Genomic DNA, 15,915 nt, shown 5'->3' on the forward strand with positions numbered 1-15,915 from the left:
ACTGCTTCACTGTAGCAGAAATACTTCATTATCACGATCAGATTGAGAACATTTGACCTGGCACATCATTAAAAATGACAGTTCTAAATTGTTAAAATATCAACAGGCAAGAAAAAATGCAAAGAGGGGCACTGTCAAGTTCGAATTGTCTTTTTAATGCTAAATGTACGGAGGTGTTCATTATCCTTGACTATATTCTCCTATGATCTCCCGCTTTCAATCACAGACCTTTTTGTTGAGGTCTGACAAAACAGGAATTTTGTATACTTCACTGGCACACTTTATCTCGTGACTGTTCTGACACAGCCTGCATTTCCCTGTCTAGTTTTTTAAACCACAGCTTGTACAGCATTATTGTTATTGTAATAGACAAAGCCACTGAATACAGAACAATAAATGCAATGGCAGAATGTGGCTGCAAAGAGTACAATATTCCCATGATGAACCACAGTATTCCTCTTACAAATATGAGGTACAAAATAAATAAACCCTCATGAGTGGTTAACAAAAAATACCCCCCCCCCCCAAAAAAAAAAGGCCCAGGCTATGAAGAAAAAAAAAAACCCAAATGTCAATTTTGCTTGAGATGCATAACAATCGTAGAAAAAAAGTGCAAAGCTGTTGATGGTTCAATCAACTGCAAACAATTTAGCCAGATCAATGCCTAGAATAAAAACCCTGAATTTAAGGCATTATTGCCCCTGGTCTAGCTTGCATTTTTATTTTATTTAGTTTGAAAATAATCATACTGCAAAAGCAAAATTACTTTAAATCCAAAAACAATTTTTTTCAGGAAGTGTATTCATATGGGAGAACATGTTGCAGTTGACTGAATCGCCCGTATAAGGTATCAGGGGGTTCACAGGAGTATGTTGACTTTATGACTGTATACTATGTAGTGTGTGTGATATGATTCTCATACAGCAAATGTGGATCTACTGAAAACAAAAGCCCTGCAATACAACTAACTGGAAAATCTAGACTGAAACCGAACAGGCAAGGCCTTACAGGGCAGCTGTTCCTGTGCTTCACAGTCCCTGGTTAAAAGTCAGCAGGAATGTCGCAATGCTGAGGCCAAATGCTTTCTGAGACCAATCCCTGTGGTTTCCAATTTCACATTTCATGCATTAAGACAGACAGGGTACCAAAGAGAAAACTGGACAGAGAAAACAAGAAGGCCTCTGTCTGTGCAATGCTTCATCAGTGTTATTAAATCCAGTAACTCAGCAGTTGACACTGAGCATTCTTTTTTTCTGGTGATTCAATACAATTGTAAATCCTCTGAAAATATTTGCAGCTAATGTGTTATTCTGGTGTACAGAAATGTCACTAATACTGGTATACAGAAATGTCACTAATATTATTTATCCAGTAAACGGAGTCCTCCTGTGTCTGGTAATATAGGAAAGGATGACATACGTTTCCTTTACGATCATCCCTGACCAGAAACAGATTACATTCATGTTTCTTTACTCTAGATTCCCCCCTTGCATAGAAAAAAGCTAAGCTTAGCTGTTGGAGGGGCTAAGTACATACAATTTACCAGCATTAAAAAAATTAAAACCAAACTCATTACTTGGTTTACACTGACTCTTGTGTGAAGGAATGAAAAATATGTTAGCTATGTATTACAGCAGGTAAATATCATGGTGCAAACGGAGTGAAAGGTCAGCGTTTAATCAAAACAGTCAGTATTATTAATAAAATAAAATGGTCAGCTTCAAGTTGCAGGGCGTACACTTCACCCAGAGGGCCTGTTTCAACTGATATGTGATTTAACTCCACATCACTGTTCTAATAAATGACCCATTATTGTCCACTTGCAACACCTACATAGAAAAAGATGAAGCTCAAAATTATGTTTACCTTCCAATGATGTAGCACTGCCCAGAAAAGAAAATAAATTACACTTTGTAAGTAAAAGTGGAAAAAAAACAAAAACATTACATATTGTCCCTCGTCCCCAAGTTTGAACACCGCTAAGTGCTGCAGGTTTATGAATGTGTGTGGAGTGTAGATCAGTGCAATTGGACTGGCTCAGCATCACACAGGGATGAAAGCTCTTTTTCTGTCTCTGAAAAGGAAGTCCCAGTTGAAGTCTCCTGTTCTGGTGCAGGACCCGTCCACTGCATCGCAGGTGTAGCCAGCAGGGCAGCAGTGCTTCATGTCGCTACAGCACACGGCCTGATGGGACAGAGAGAAAAGTGCATCAAAGGACAAATGCAGGAAGAGAAGCAACCAATGCTTTCAAAAGGTTTTCAACTGTACTTAGTGAGAATGGGAAAATGGGGACCGATCAAAGCTCTCAGTTGGATACAGGAGCTTGTTTTGATTGTTTTAACACTCATCTGAACCATTCATGGAACATTACTCCAGTGGTTTAGGGATTTGGGAAGCCCGGCTTTTCCAACCACTGCAACAAATACCTCTGTAGAGCACTAGCCACAGTTTGCCAAGCCAGTCTTACACAATTGTTTTTCTTCTGTGTTAGCTGCAGTCAAAGTTGAAACCCGTGGTGCCTGCGTCATGCATTGTGGTGGGCCCTACTGTGAACCATTAATTCGTTTCTAACTGAAGCAGGTCATCTTACTAGATAAAAACAGTTTTAAGTTCTACCACTGTTTATTTCTGACTAACTGGCAATGCGCCATGCTCCTTTCGTATGCACGTAAGGCATCAAGTGTCTTGCTCATTCATTTAAGTACACTGTACCTTGGGTGAGGGGCAGCAGGCCCAGGTGGTTGCAGAGGTCCTGCAGCAGGTCTCACTGTCGGGACACCTGTACTGCCCATCACACTGGAGTTCGTTCCCCTTAGGGGCAGGCTGAGGTGCAGACTGAGGGGAAGACTGTGAGACAGACTGAGGGGTATGCTGTGGAGTGGATTGAGGGGTAGACAGAGGGGTATACTGTGGAGTGAATTGAGGGGTAGACTGTGGAGAGGACTTTGAGACAGGCACTGTGCTAGGCTCCGGGCTAGGCACCAGGTCTGTCCCAGACACCCGGGTCAGGGGGGTGTGCTTCATCTTGCAGATACCCAACGCCATGTTGCAACTTTTCTTCTCGCAGGTGCCGGATTCCATGTTGCAGCTGTAGCCCTGAGGACAGCAATGCTCATAGTCTGCACAGCAGACAGCCTGCAGGGGGGTGAGGAGAATGAACATCAGGACGATCCTTATTTTACAGCTACAGTTTTATCTGTAATTAAATGTGAGCCATTTCATTTTGCTATGACAGCAATTTGTTTCATTCATAGCTGATATTACAGAAACTGCTGAGTGCTTTAGCACGTTTTCCTGCACTACAAAAGCTTTGGGGTGCTCGAGTGTAGAACGAGTGTACACACCTTGACAAGGGGACAGCAGCCCCACTTCCCTGTGGGAAGCTGGCAGCAGGTGGTGCCTGTGGCACAGCTGCTCTGCGCGTCACACTGCACATCCGTGGGCAAGGCTGGGGCAGCCAGGGCCTCCTCCTTCTTGTACCAAGGAATCACAATGTTGCCTTTGGTGCAAGATGTGTGGCTCAGGTCACACTTGTAGCCATTCGGACAGCAGTGGTTTCCATCTTTACAGCACACCGCCTGAAAGACACACGTTGGAAAAAGGCTTGCTCGAGTGCAACTGCTTTAGTAAACAACGGCCATGTTTGAAAGTGAGTATTTAAAAAAAAAAAAAATTAAAAAGGCAGGCAGACGATTATGCTCAAAACTGATCTTTACATTTGGCAGAGGACAGCAGCCCCATTTGCCAATCTTATCCATGTAGCAGCAGGTGGTGTCTCTGGGGCAGCTGGTTTGGGAATCGCACTGCTTGGTGCCTGACAGGATGGTGGTCGTATTATCCTCAGCCTGCCCTTCCATCAGTGCCGGCTGCTTGCTGACCCAGGGGAGGCTGAGGGCGCCCGGCTTGTTGCAGGTCTGTTGGGAGACGTCACACTTGTAGCCCTTGGGGCAACAGTGTTCATGGTCCTCGCAGCACACCGCCTGCAGTAGCACAGCAAAGGAAAATACTGTATAAAGTCTGAGGGGGGGGACAGGAAATTCCAGTGAACAGGGGAGACACTCACGTTTGGCAGGGGACAGCAAGCCCACTCCCCAGTGCTCTGCCTACAGCATGTGGTCCCCGCAGGGCAGACAGTCTGCTCATCACACTTCTCATTGCTGGGTGACTTGGTGAGAGCGGGCATCTTCTCAAGCCAGGGAATGGAGCCTGTGGAGTCATCACAGGTGCTGGCAGCCAGGTTACAGGTGGTGCCCTGGGGGCAGCAGTGGAGGTGGTCCTCACAACAAACCGCCTGGGCAAAGGAAGGGAGGAAAAACTGTTTCACTCACCAAGGAACATCCTCTGTTACCCAGCTCCTTGTCATACCACATGTATCAGATTAGACCAAAATGCATATAAACTGACTTCCTAGGAAAAATTATTTGAAAAGGGCAGCAGCATAGCCTAGTGATAAGGTGTTACAAGTTACAAGACTTGTAATTCTGAAGTACTGCTGTTGTACCCTTTGGTAAGGTGCTTAAACCACAACTGCCTCAGTAAATACCCTGCTGTATAAATGGATAAAACTATAACCTATGTAAGTCACTCTGCTAAATGACAATAATGTAATGCAAGGTGAAAAATAAATCCAGGAAAAGTGACTGGACTTTTGAACCACAAAACAAGTCAGTGGCTTAAGGAACTCTTGAATTAAATTACTGCCTTTAGTATTGCTTAGTACTGAGCATGGAAGATAAAATATGGGTGAAACTTATACTGTGTACTTAGATGAAATTTGTGAATACTAGAGCAATGAGAACTAGACAATGTTTGTAAAAGACAAAAAATTCAAACAAACTTTTCTTATAATTTTCCATAAAGAAGCAGGGTGTTGTGCAAAAAAAAAACTAAACTGCAGTATCATGACAATACGTTCCTTTATAGCAAAAAATGAAAGCTTTTTCGTGAAGAATGCATATCCTGTATTGCACTGTATTGCATAGTGTGTACTGCCACAAATATGTCACTCCATTTCCTAGGAAGATATCCAGGATACCAATCTTACATTTGCAAAGGTTAAGAATGCTAAGGTAGGATTACCCTCTGTGCAAATCGCCTGTTTGATGGTCCTTACACCTCCACTTTATTAATGCTTGTGTCATCCAACCGAATACTACTCCTAGGTTTATTCAGCATAGAGAACCTTTAGATGTGATGTTTGAAAAGACCTGGTCCCAGTGTGCTACAGCAGCCCATGGAGATCCCATACCTGAGGCAGGGGGCAGCAGGCCCACTGCTCATCAGTAGTCTTACAGCAGGTGCTACCATCAGGGCAGGCGTGGCTCGCATCACATGTGACGTTCTTTGCTCCTTCAGGCTGCTCAACACTTATCTGCTTGTCCGGCAACTGAGAGACCGGTGACACCTTCTCTAGCCAGGGTGTGGAACCTGAAGAGCTGTCGCAGGTGCTGGCAGCCAGGTTACAAATGGTGTCCTGGGGGCAGCAGTGGAGGTGGTCTTCACAGCAGACAGCCTGGGGAAAGGGAACACATTTGTGTCTAAAAACGACAATCTTCCAATAACTGCTCTTCTGTCATGACCACACCCTCACAACAGTCCTGATAACCACAGAAGACGTTTTCATAGTTACCAATATTCGCCCATTTAATTTCAAGCCACGTTTGGCAACTCAAACAATATTGTATTGTGAGCCAGAAATGGAGATGAATTTCCTCTCTGCGACCCTCTTGTGGATTAAAAGCTCCCACGAAGACCCAGACCATAGTGCAAATACACTGATGTGAGAGCGACTGCTGCAGGAGCCCTGTAACCGGCTCCCTCTGCTGCCACTCTCCACAGCGCTGTCTACCTTAGGCAGCGGGCAGCACCCCCAGTCTCCAGTGGTGGTCTTGCAGCAGGTGGCACTGCCAGGGCAGGAGGTGGTGGAGTTGCACTGCTCATTTGCCGTTTCACCGGAGGTCCAGCTGAAGGCAGGCACCTTCTCCAGCCAGGGCACAGAGCCTGAGGGGTCATCGCATGTGCTGGCAGCCAGGTTACAGATGGTGTTGTGGGGGCAGCAGTGGAGGTGGTCCTGGCAGCACACAGCCTATGGAGGAAAACCAAACCATTCTGAAGACAATCTGCTTAATAATACGCTAGGAATAAAAACATGAGCTGGGTCATTTAACAGACATAGTGGATATGACATGATAGATATGATATGAAAATTAACGTGGTTCCTTCCATCGAATGATCTGGTAAGTCCTCACAATGAGAGTGTGTAACTCACTTCATCGAGCACAAATGTATGGCACCTACTTAGACCATGCAGTATTCACTTTGCAAAAGGTCACTAGAAGCGCACTTTTTGTGGTTACTTAAATTATATAGGTAATGGGTAGTCCAGATTAGAATTCTTGGTTATAATGCAGTTCTAGGAGGATGAAAAGAGCCAGGAGTTTGGTTTAACATACTATCCAAATGTCCTCATCACTACACTAGAACATTTTCTTAAACTATGGATGAGCTGCCAAAGCGCATCCCGAATTAAATAAAATAGCCATGAACAAGTAAATCATCATTACTGAATGAGCAAAAGACACTGGTGCTCATAATGTATTTTTGCCTCTAAAATACTCACTGAACATTTTAGAGTCTGCTTAACTGTACACAAAATTGAACAAACTAAGACAGCCAACACAGTATACTTAGTCCATCAGTTAGTGTTAGGTATTTCAGAGTAACTGGACAGTCTTAAATTCTTCAATAAATAATTAATATTTGATTTGAAATTCAGGTTTTTATTTCATTTACTTTTACAGTCCATGATAAGTCCTGTAGTCAAAAAGCTGTGAATTTTAGTGTCCAGAGGGAGGGAAGCGTGCCCTCTACTGGCACACAAACCCTCCTTTTGGTAAAACCTCCCTCCCCCAGAAATGTACCTCAGGCAATGGACAGCACGCCCACTCTCCTTGTGTCGTTTTACAGCATGTACTACCATCAGCGCAGGCCACAGAGTCATTGCAGGGAACAGCATTCGCTGGGAGGCACAGTGTAATACATTACAATTTGTTTTTGATTTAAGCCAACATGAGAAATCAGATCTGAAATGTCATCCTAATTGTGTTCCGCTAGAAAGCCCACAAGCTTTCAGTCTCAACCAAGGCTATGAAAAAAGAAACTCATAACCCCTTCATCCACAATGCATTACATTACATCTTTATTTTCACAAATAAGAACATCACCCATGCTAATAATGAAATAATCAAGAAAAGAGCTAACCTGGGCTGGTTAAATGAGGGGTTGACACCCCTGGGAGCTTGGTGACCCAGGAAGTGTTCCCAGTGGCACTCACGCAGGTGCTGTGGACCAGGTCACACTTGGTGCCCTCAGGGCAGCAGTGGAGGTGGTCCTCACAGCAAACCGCCTGCGGAGGAGCTACAGTCATCACTTTGTCATCATGACAGGTCTCCACAGAACAGACGCGTAATGTACCCTCTTTAGACTAAGGATGTAACCAATCAGTCACTTGATCAACTCTCAGCCAGCACATGTTGACAGTAAAAATCACAATGCAAAATGCAATCATCTTTGCAGCGTTAGCCTGTCAGCCTTCTTTGTGCACTTTGCAAGTTATGTTTCTTTTTTTGTTGATGCCTTTACATTTGATTATCTCACAATATGCGTTGATTAAAGTGACTGGTTCAATTTATAACAGCAAAATCCTGCCAAAAGGTAAAACATAAAATAAATGCATGAAAACCATATTGGCCATCAAAAACCATCTAAGAATGCAAACCCCTCACTCACTCTAGGCATTGGGCAGCAGCCATAGCTCCCGTTATTCAGCTGACAGCAAGTGGTTTCATCAGGGCATCTGGACTCTTTGTCTGGACATTCAACTGAACAGAGACAAACAAAAATGGTCAAGTCAAACCAGTCAGCTGGAGTTCTGTGTACAGTGTTCAGAGTAAATTCACTGCCTCACCATCGTGGGGTAGTGAAGGCAGCTTCTCGCTAGGTGGAGCTTTCTTCTTGGACGATTTGCAGGTCTTGTGCTCGAGGTCACATGTAGTGCCGCCTGGGCAGCAGTGTAGGTGGTCAGAGCAGCACACAGCCTGTGAAGAAATACAAATTCACATTGTAACACCAAGTCACAGGCGTGGAAATGTAACCAGCACAACTGTCCTTTGACTAGTCTGCTCCATCTACACATTCACATTCCTTACTTCATACTTGAAACAGCAGAAATAGCAAAAGAGTCTTACTACTCTTTCTTCATGGGACACATGAATGTACCATTAACATGACATAAATCAGATTTATATACAGCATCAGGTTCTGTGAATGTCAGTTACGACGGGATGCTTCCTGGTGTTGCCATTAAGACCCACTCACATCAGGGTAGGGACAGCAGCCGTACAATCCGCTCGTCAGCTGACAGCAGGTGCTGTGGTCTGAGCACTTGCTCCTCCCACCTGGACAGGTCACAGACGTCACGTTCCCCACAGCTGAGAAAGAGAAGAAACAGCAGAGGGGGTCATGGCTTTAATCGCTGGGGGAACACCTGAACAAACCCCCAGGGGGAGGGCCCGGAGTGATGGCTCACCTGTCTGGCCCTCCCACGCCTCCCTCCTCCTGGCAGGGAACTTCTCCCACATGGGCAGGTCCTGGGTGTCCGAGACGCACTTGGAATGCACAGTGTCACAGACGGTGCCTTCGGGACAGCAGTGCCTCTTGTCCTCACAGCACACCGCCTGGGGATGGCAGAAAAAATGAGGGCAATCAGAGGCCACAGGTCAAGTTAGGTTGTTAATTTAAGCTCAACCATTGGTGGTCAAATGTTGTTAATGCAGACAGCTATGAGTTTATTCAAGAGTTATAATTATGTAATTCTGTAGATGACTGAAGAAGAAATAACAGTACATATCAAACATATCAGCCTATTTGGGCCTTAAAGGGTGTTATTAAGAACACACAATTCTACTGCAAACAGAGCAATGTATAAGCATTAATCAACTTCTGGACAAAGTTTTCACCCAAAAAGACCTAACACAAGAGATTTGACAGACAGATTAAAAAACAGATTCCCCCCTCCACAACACACATAAATCACATTCTGGTGGAAAATGTAAACCAAAATACCAGGCAGCATACCCTGGGTATTCCAAAGATTGAAATCTCAAAGTACTAGCCCCTCCCCGTAAACCAAATAGGGCCACATAACAGCCATCTAAACACGTCTCCTTAACAGCTTTCAATTAGATTTTTTCTTTTGAAATTAAAGACACTTATTCAAAAGTCTAAGGTAGCTTCCAATTTACGCCTTAAAATGAGCAACTATCAGCTGCCACCTGTAGTTGCTCAGGGATTTGAGTACATTGCATGAGGGAATAATGCTTATCACCGTGCCATCTTCTGTAAATATTTAACACTTCTTTCCACTTCAGACCCTTACATTGTGGATGATTAAAGCTGTGGGTTCAACGGCCCTTTCTGGGCATGTGGAAAGCATGTGCTGGGCTAGTAAATGGTTTCAGGCTGAGGGTGGTCAAATAAAAGGGGCGCCTGCCCCAAAACCTATACCTTGGCCATGGGGCAGCACCCCCAGTTACCGTCCAGGAGCAGACAACAGGTGGTCTCGTCTGGACACTCAGACTCCCCATCGGGACAGATGACAGCGCTTAAACGCCCTGAGGAGGAATGTAAGGAGGAGAGATCAGAGCTCTTCCCCTGGCCAACAGTCTTTATTTCAGTGCTTCACTGCTCTACTGTTCTCAACTGGTGTATGCCTGCACAGGTAATCTTAGTTCAGAATGGCAATTGACCAGACATATCCTTAAGTTAAAATGTAAAGCACTCAGTTTCCATTCATTTCAAAGTGAACTCGACCCCAGGAATGCATCCAGTACTTGAGGTTATTCTTTTCTTTATTTCACATGTCAGACTCACAAATTTGAGAAGACGTGGATTTTACACAGAAATAATGTGTTTCATAAGTATTGTATTGTAACTCACTGGATCAAAGGCTTTCGCTTCAAACAAGTACAACACTTCACACAATAAAGCTGTGATGCTGTGGTGTTATTGCTGGCAATGAAACAAGTAAAGAAATATTCCAACCTTTGTTCTTGGTACAGGAGGTCCCATCTCTACTACAGTGGTAGCCACTGGGACAGCAGTGATTCCCATCTGCGCATGATAGGCCCTTTGTGCAATACCAGAGCAATTATTAACTTTTTACACATTCATAGTTTGAAAAAACGAAACGGTTTTAATCTTCATAGGTCTCATAAGAACACATTTCAAATCAATGCCCTTATCCGAGTTTGGCGTGACAACATTCACCAGACCTGCATTCTGAAATGCTTTGAGATGGAGCATGGCCGTGCTTCAGAGTGATAACATGCTTAGGTGTACCTACCAGTCACTGTGGCTGATAAGCCAAACCCCTAACTACGTTACACAAGTTTGGACCTCGAGAACATAAGCTTAGTGAAACCACTCTTTATTATATCACCAACGGTATATCTTCCTGGCATTCTTTAGCACAACTATAAACACACAGAAAGAATGTCGCAGAATGCTTTCAGTTTAATCACAATGACTTCTGCAAGGTGACTCACACAAATAAGTTGTGCAGCCCATGAAAGCATGCACTTTTAATGTGAAAATACATGCTTTTATCACCTGAGGAAGGGGGCAACACTTGTATCTTCCACTGTTTGCTCGCAGACAGGAGAATTCCATGGGACAGCCAGTCTTGTCAGGGCAGGTGTTTTCATAATCCGCATTCTCTGAGACTGCAGCCATCATGGGGAAAGACTTAAGAGTCTGTGTGATAAAGTGGTAAAGAACAGAATATGGTATTTTTACTCACTTTGCTATACACACCAACTTCAGCTTACCTGCTGACTCAGGGAACCCATACAAAGATAACTGGATGTTGGGAGTTGATTTTATTTGAACTCAGAATAGAAATTAACTGTAAAGAGTGTGTTTATAATAATATTAAACACTAAGGTTTGTGATTCCAGTGTAAAACAATCATCAAATCAATCAAATGCAGGTCAATGAGCTGTCTACTAAATGAAAACAGTTTGTAGAAGTTGAAAACAGTATTCTTTCCCTGAAATGAACTCCATCTACAAAACAATGTGTGCTCCTCATACCTTTAATTCCTTCTCTGGGAAGCACACATTATAACACGGAGACAACATGCCCATTTTGCATAGGTTTGCCTTTGTTAAATACACTTAAAAAAAAACAAAATAAAAACAAAAAACAACCCAAGTCCTACAGTCCTACAGTCTTAATGTTTACCTTTGGAAACTTGGGCAGTTTAGCAGGGACTTTCTCCAGCCAGGGCAGAGAGTGAGTTTCATTGAGGCACTTTGACTGTTCCAGACTACAGGTCATGCCTTCATAGCAGCAATGCAGGTGATCTTCACAGCACTCAGCCTGTGAATGAGTACACATACATGTTTTGTTTAACAAACTAGGAAGAGTTACAGGTCAGGTTCTTCTTCATGGAGTCAGTCCAGCATCTGCTTTGGTTCTATGGTCTTATCAATGTCCTCATAAAATATCCAGCTTAGGAAAAAGAACCAGACAAGAAGGCAAATTTAAGCATATCTGATTCCAGTTAAGCATGTCTGTTGTCTATCAATTGTGTGCACAGTGTTGCACTAATACATCCCTAATGCACACTGATGGTCAGTCCAACCCCCAACACACTCGTTGCTCAGCTCACATTTGGTAGCGGGCAGCAGCCATATCCATCCAAGGGAGTCTGGCAGCAAGTGTTGCCATCCTGACACGATCCACCATCAGGACATATTAGAGCAGAGGTCACTCCCAGCAAAATGCACAACACTCCTGCTTTCAGCATCTGGGTAAGAGGAATGAATGGAGGAGAAAGACGAAAACAAATGGGGAGAGTAGGTAGGTAAGCCAAACAATGAAAAAAATTAAGTATAATTCAATATACATAGAGTAATATGCAATAAATCATGCTTGTGTTAAGCATCTCATGTCATCCATGCATCATAAAAATGGTGCGAATTTTCCTTCTCCAGCCAAATGCAATTCATTACAAGACCCTGACCACCTATGGAACAGGTTTCGATTAAAACCAACTCCTTTCCTTGAAATGTGGCGAGGACCACAAAATCAGTGACAAACTGCATTTTTTCATACTACTCAGGAACCTTCCAGAGGACATGAGAAGTTCAAGAATTCATGTTCAAGATTAGCTGTTTTTATGATCAATCAAGCCAGTGTCAAACAGTTCACCTCTGGCTACGATTTGAAGTACCCTCGCTGCTTAAAAAACAATGACTTTTGTTGAATGCTCAGATTTTCGTAAATAAAATTCTGTTTTGTGTTGTACGCAATCAAAACTTAAGCACACTAACGCCCAGGTACAGTATCATGTTTTGGGCCTGTGCCAGAGCGTGAGGTGAATGCACTTACACAAGAGACATCATCCAGAGACTGTGCTCCAATTTTCTTCATAAAAACAATTTGTTCAGGACCACAGTTAGAATTCCACGACTGCATGATTCATCCCCTTTATGACAAGTGGATTTGCATAATGATGACTTACACATAAGTGAGTCCTGAAATTTGATAACACTATGAATAGCCTACTATGTACTTGGATATCGGCTGATACATTTGCTTAGAGTTCACTTTCTATCGTGAATGAGATTACTTATATTAAGAGGGCTGTTATAACAAGGGGAAGTGATATGTTAATTTCAGGCGTTCCGAACCTGCAGTTCACTAAATAATGTTCCCATATTAAATACTATCCCATATTAAACATGTACTTACCATTGGGGGTTAACAAGAGGGATTTGAAACGAGAGCAAAGTGTGAAAGAATGACCTGTCTTCTGTGCCCAGGAGAGATGTCTCACATGCTCTTCTTATGGTGCCTAAGCAGCGGCAACAATGCGATACAATTTGAGTCTAGTCAAAATTTACCTCTACTAACTCTCAAAACAGAGCCAACAGGGAAATGTTGCCAATTGTTACAGTAATTCCCCTATCCCATCTTATTCAGGAACAATTATTATTCAGTAGTTTGTCTAATAGCTTTGTTCATAATGTACAATAATCAGTGAAAAGAAAAGCTAAATCCATTCCAAACACATGCACAGTTGTAACAAGCGTTACAAGCGGAGTAAAGAACTGACACACTAGGTAAAGCTAGCTGGCTAACCACACGCTGCAAATTCCTGACACACTAACCTGACTTGCAGTTTTCAAAGTAGTTGCGCGAGGGGGGGTTAAACAAATTATCCTCTCTAACTGTGAAATGTGAATGAAGAATGTAACTTAGATACATTTCAAAAGTGAAGTTCTTTTATTAGCTAGCTGTATGAAGCTAGCTAGCGCGTTGTCAAATACAGAGAAGTTTTCATTATATCTGTCAGACAAAACAAGTGTCACTTACATGAGCTGTACTACTTTGCTAGCTAGCCACCTAGCAACAACCTCTAGCTACATTATCTAAAGTGTGTACGAATTCAGTAGACACAACGCTACCTAAAAAGCATTCAAATGGGCTCCTTTGTAACAGCAATTATAGCCTGTTAGATGAGTAAATCAGGTAGCTAGCTAGCCAGCTAGCAACACTGTGCGTAGCAAAATGTTGCAAATATAGTTCGTTAACGTTATTTGTTAGCTGATATATTAAGCCTTTATGCTAACCCTAGCTAACTAGCTGGCTTGCTAATTGAGGAGTGCATGCTACCTATTTTGCTAGCTAGCTAGTTAGCTTGCAAAGAACAAAGCAAATGGTCAGCCATTTAGCTAGTCAGCTACTAATTCAGAAAATACAAGAAGGTTCTCACCGCTGTCCAAGATTTGAGACCCAAATGAATCAACCGCTATATTCGCTTTTTTTCCCAATTTGCTGAACATAAATAACATCTACATTAAACCCCACCCCTAACGGAACTACTCTTTCGATTGGCGAAATATGTCCCTGTGTTGGGCTCTGAACTGCCCATCAATATGTCACATGACATTACACCCGTATCATATGATCATAGTCACGTTGCTCTGGAGCCGTAAATGTTGCGCTAATCTGCTGTTGTTGTTTTGTAAAATAAAGAAGTCTTATATGGACGACAAGTATGCCATCTGCAAAGATGCAAAAATAACATTGGCTTGTATATTTTACGTTCTAGATGAATATACAGTATTTTTAAGGTCACACTGAAATAATATTTTGGTCTTAATCGTCGTAAAATAAATTTTCTCAGGATTTTTATGAGACCAAATGCCTATGTTAATATTTCGAGATAGTTCAGAATTACTCGAGATCATGCCTAACTCATACCAAACCTATTGGAATATTTCCAGTATGATTATCAATGCTTTATTGGCATGGCATACAAAGTGGTATTGCAGAAATATAGCTAGAGATCATGGCATGCATAACTCAGGTGTTATTTCAATTTTGCTTAGTGGTTTATAAATTTACTAGGTACAAAAGTATGTTTTTGACAGAAGACATGCCTCCTCAGTGTGAATGCCACACTTTGTATTAAATTAAGTGAAGAAATAGGGGATTTTATTTCACCTGGTAATGCTTGTAGGGCATCAACCATGGATGATTATCCAATTCTGCACCACGTGCCATTTTCTTATACAGCTTCAGTCTTTTTGTAACTGTTTTCTAGTGAAAACAAAAGATGCAAGCTGCAGTGTTTTCCACATACACAATGATTGTTGAACACCTAAATATCAAATGATTAATTGAAAACATATCCAATGTTCATGCACACACACACACACACTTTACGAGTGCTTTGGGGCCCTTGAAAGCTATTAAATGAAAGTTATTATCATTCAACACTCTTTCCAAGCTGTTTTTCCCACATTGGAATCTTGAAATCTCATTAACTTTAAGTATCATTCTGGAGATGTCTCTTGCACCAGTTTTTTATTGTTTATTATTTTATTATTATTATTTCTTTTTGATCAACTTTGACATGCAGCTTTCACTTGGAGAACTGTGTAGAGAGTTCACTATTCAGGGTATATATATAAAATGTTTATAAAATGAATATTAATAAAATGTATATATATATATATATATATATATATATATATATATATATATATATATATATATATATATATATATAATCGCTCATTGCTCCATGATATCATATCATATCACTCCATGATGGTCTTTGATTAACCCGTAACTACATAATCCAAATCTAATAGTTTTATTTATAAAGAGCTAGTGCCAATGCAGAGCGTCACTGATTTTAAAAAGCTGCATTTTTCACAGGGCCTGAGAAAACCTGGAAACATTAACTGGTGTAGTTAGTGTTTTGTGAGTTAGTGTAGATAGTGAGTTTGATATCTGTCAAGTTCTAAAATACTTTGGTCTTTTTCTTGGTTCAATGTCATCTCTCATATGACTTAGACTTGGTCTTAGACAAATGAGCCTCGACTGAAGCAGCTCTACAACTATGAAGTTTCAGCATAACATTTTGATTAGGCCCAGCTGGTTTAATCAGAACGTATTACATTTACTTTTTTCAACAGCGGAGGGAGCTCCATCCCACAAATGCATCGGGATCACCGATAGAACGATTAGAAATTTTTGTGTCAACTGTGTCCTTTAACTTAATAATTTTAACACGTTTATTTATGTCAACATTACGTAACTGTTTACACATTACGTATGTGCGGGAGGAATTACTAAAGTAATCCCTTTAACTGGTTTAGCTGCATTGCGAGCTAACTATCGGATGAAACAATCCCTACGAATCATATCTTGACTGTGGACTGTTGTCCATAATTTCTAAAAAAAAAAAACTATGACATTCACAGAACAGACACAGTATCAGTAAGCATAATGCTAGCCGACTACGTTATGTAATACTAATTTGGTTTAAAAATGGCA

At 41.9% G+C, this 15,915-nt stretch overlaps 1 protein-coding gene across 1 annotated transcript; it reads right to left on the reverse strand.

Moving 5' to 3' along the window:
• Positions 1-517: 517 nt before the first annotated feature.
• LOC118784527 (progranulin-like) lies at positions 518-13,986 on the reverse strand. Its single transcript, XM_036538802.1, has 20 exons — positions 13,841-13,986; positions 12,817-12,919; positions 11,732-11,869; positions 11,302-11,439; positions 10,669-10,812; positions 10,102-10,186; positions 9,565-9,671; positions 8,588-8,735; positions 8,377-8,489; positions 7,967-8,096; positions 7,789-7,880; positions 7,261-7,405; positions 6,921-7,018; positions 5,849-6,085; positions 5,249-5,512; positions 4,064-4,291; positions 3,717-3,980; positions 3,345-3,578; positions 2,713-3,135; positions 518-2,184 (listed from the first exon to the last, which is right to left on the reverse strand). Exons 2-20 carry the CDS (start codon positions 12,817-12,819, stop codon positions 2,044-2,046), a joined length of 3,132 nt encoding a protein of 1,043 aa, XP_036394695.1. The 5' UTR covers positions 12,820-12,919; positions 13,841-13,986; the 3' UTR covers positions 518-2,043.
• Positions 13,987-15,915: the final 1,929 nt, after the last annotated feature.

The sequence above is a fragment of the Megalops cyprinoides genome, chromosome 1, assembly GCF_013368585.1.
Source record: "Megalops cyprinoides isolate fMegCyp1 chromosome 1, fMegCyp1.pri, whole genome shotgun sequence".
Classification (NCBI taxonomy): Eukaryota; Metazoa; Chordata; class Actinopteri; order Elopiformes; family Megalopidae; genus Megalops; species Megalops cyprinoides.